The sequence below is a fragment of the Cynocephalus volans genome, chromosome 10 (assembly GCF_027409185.1).
Source record: "Cynocephalus volans isolate mCynVol1 chromosome 10, mCynVol1.pri, whole genome shotgun sequence".
Lineage (NCBI taxonomy): Eukaryota > Metazoa > Chordata > Mammalia > Dermoptera > Cynocephalidae > Cynocephalus > Cynocephalus volans.
This window is the reverse complement of record NC_084469.1, coordinates 13236395-13238594: the sequence shown is the minus strand read 5'-3', so window position 1 is coordinate 13238594 and position 2200 is coordinate 13236395. Positions and strand designations below refer to the sequence as shown.

Sequence of the window (2200 nt, the reverse complement as noted above, 5' to 3'; positions counted from 1 at the left end):
ATTCCGCTAACCCTCAGGTCATAGGTAGAGTGTCACTTTCTCATGGAATCTTTTTTGACCCATGTTGGGACATGCTGTCCTATTGCCCTCTACTTGTCCTTTATAAACTTATTCCTACTGTTCTGAAGTGGTGACTTGTGCAATTATTTAACATCTGTCTTCCCTCCTAGAATAAATGCTCCTCTGTCTTATTATTGCCATAGCCCCGTTGCTTGGCACAGTGCCTGAAACATAGGAGGTGCAAAAACTATCTTTTAATTAATGCAAAAAAAAAAAAAAAAACCACAACGGATAAAGAAAATGTGAAAATATCAGACACTGGTATGTTCCTCTTCTTTAAAAAACACATCCGCTCCCAAAGCCCACTGACCTGATCACTCAAATCACTCCATACATGGCATTAAAGCTCCCTTACGTAATAAATAACCATGTTCACAATGTGCCCAGGAAGGTCCAGTGTTTTAACTGTGGTCTTGATGTTCTTATTAACAGCACTTACTTTTGCTCACCAAACTCCCTGTTTGGACGATAAATTACATGGACACTACTTATATATGATCATTCAGTGATGCGTAAACCATCTCTGTCTTTCTCTTTCTCTCTCTGTGTAGGTAAATTGAAGAGAGACAGCTTCTGTGTATTGGTGGCTGTGGTATTAACAGGAAGAGCTTAAGTTATTAAACCGAGCAGCATTAACCCACGAGGTTTCCTAGAGCAGTTGGGATTAATGTATTTTTACTCCAGAGCCAATGTAGCTGTTCCATTGAGCTAGGGTTTGCTCGCTGCAATGCCCAAACTGGCCCCGATTGCCTTTCTCTAGATCCACATCCCCACCGTGAGACAGCTGATGGAATTCAACTTGGATATCGACCCTGTCACCTTGAACCTGATCATCCTGGTTGTGAGCTACGTCATCTTGCTCCTGGTCTTCCTCATCTCCTGCATACTATATGACTGCCGAGGCAAAGACCCCAGCAAAGAGGATGCTCCCGAGGCCCCTCTCGACGCCCAGCCCTCTGTCCACTTGGTGGTGATGCGGCAAAGTGTTCCCGGGGCCCCCTGGGCAAGGGGGCCTGGCCTGCATTTTGGGGATCCTGCTCTGCTAGGGAAGAAGAGCACCGTTGTGTAAGGCTGGCTAAGGAACACCAGGGAGAGACCACTAGACTTTCAACAGAAGACAAACCATTCCCTGCAGTGGCTGCAATTCTCTCCGTGCACAAATACTGCTGGGCTAAGGAAGGGAAGCTCTGTCTTACTTTCTGCTTTCTCATCACCCTTTTTCTGGATAAAGCAACTGCTTAAGGTAAGAAGCCCAAGGTGGTGTTCAGTCAAATTCTCCAAAGTGTCGGGGATACCAGTGTGCAGTGAGGTTGGTTATCGACACAGTCCTGCTGATGCTGTCCTTGCAGAAGAGAGTACAACTGTGTGTGTTTGTGTGTGTGTGTGTGTGTGTGTGTGTGTGTGTGTGTGTGTGTGTGTGTGTGTGTAATGAGGAGTGAAACTAACTCAAACTTACCCTGTATTTTGCAAATCCTTTCTTTTCAAGGCAACCACATTGAACTCCTCTAGACTTCCAACTACTATTATTTCTGTACATACCAGGTCTTCACATTGCATTCCCCACTGAGAGTCAGCATAGGAAACTCAGTCATTGCAGAGCTCACCATCAAAATGACAAAGCTTAAAGCCTAGGTTCAAGCCCTGCCTCTTCCACTTATCAGCTGTTGGAACATGACTAACTTGGGCTACTTCTTTATGCCTCGGGGATAGTGATAGGACCTCCAAGCTGTATGGGCCATTTCAATGAGTTCATTTACTTAAAGAACCAGAGATAGTGCTTGACACATAGGGTTAGCTATCGTGACAATCACTGATATTATTCCCTTGCGTACGTCTCATTAAGAAGTTTAACCTCCAGTCTTCAAATATGACCTGATCTAATACAAAGTTATTGAAGACTCATCGAAGAATTCTGAGGTTCTACAGCTTGGTGTTTCACCCCCAAACCCCCAGAACTCTGCTTGCTGTCCTCTCGCTCTCTTTCTTTGATGTTGTTGACTATAAATGTGTTCCCCTGCTCAGTCATCTAGTTCCACAATTTGAATTATTATTTCCATTGTGTGTGTTCTCATCAACCCTCTCTTCCCTGAGAACAACTTGTGTGTTTGCTTGGCGATTTACTGAACCCCTTCTTCCCATC

At 44.5% G+C, this 2200-nt stretch overlaps 1 protein-coding gene across 1 annotated transcript; it reads left to right on the top strand.

Moving 5' to 3' along the window:
• The first annotated feature begins 847 nt into the window (after positions 1-847).
• On the top strand, positions 848-1129 carry SMIM36 (small integral membrane protein 36). Its single transcript, XM_063109492.1, has one exon. The coding sequence runs from the start codon at positions 848-850 to the stop codon at positions 1127-1129; it is 282 nt and encodes a 93-aa protein (XP_062965562.1).
• Positions 1130-2200: the final 1071 nt, after the last annotated feature.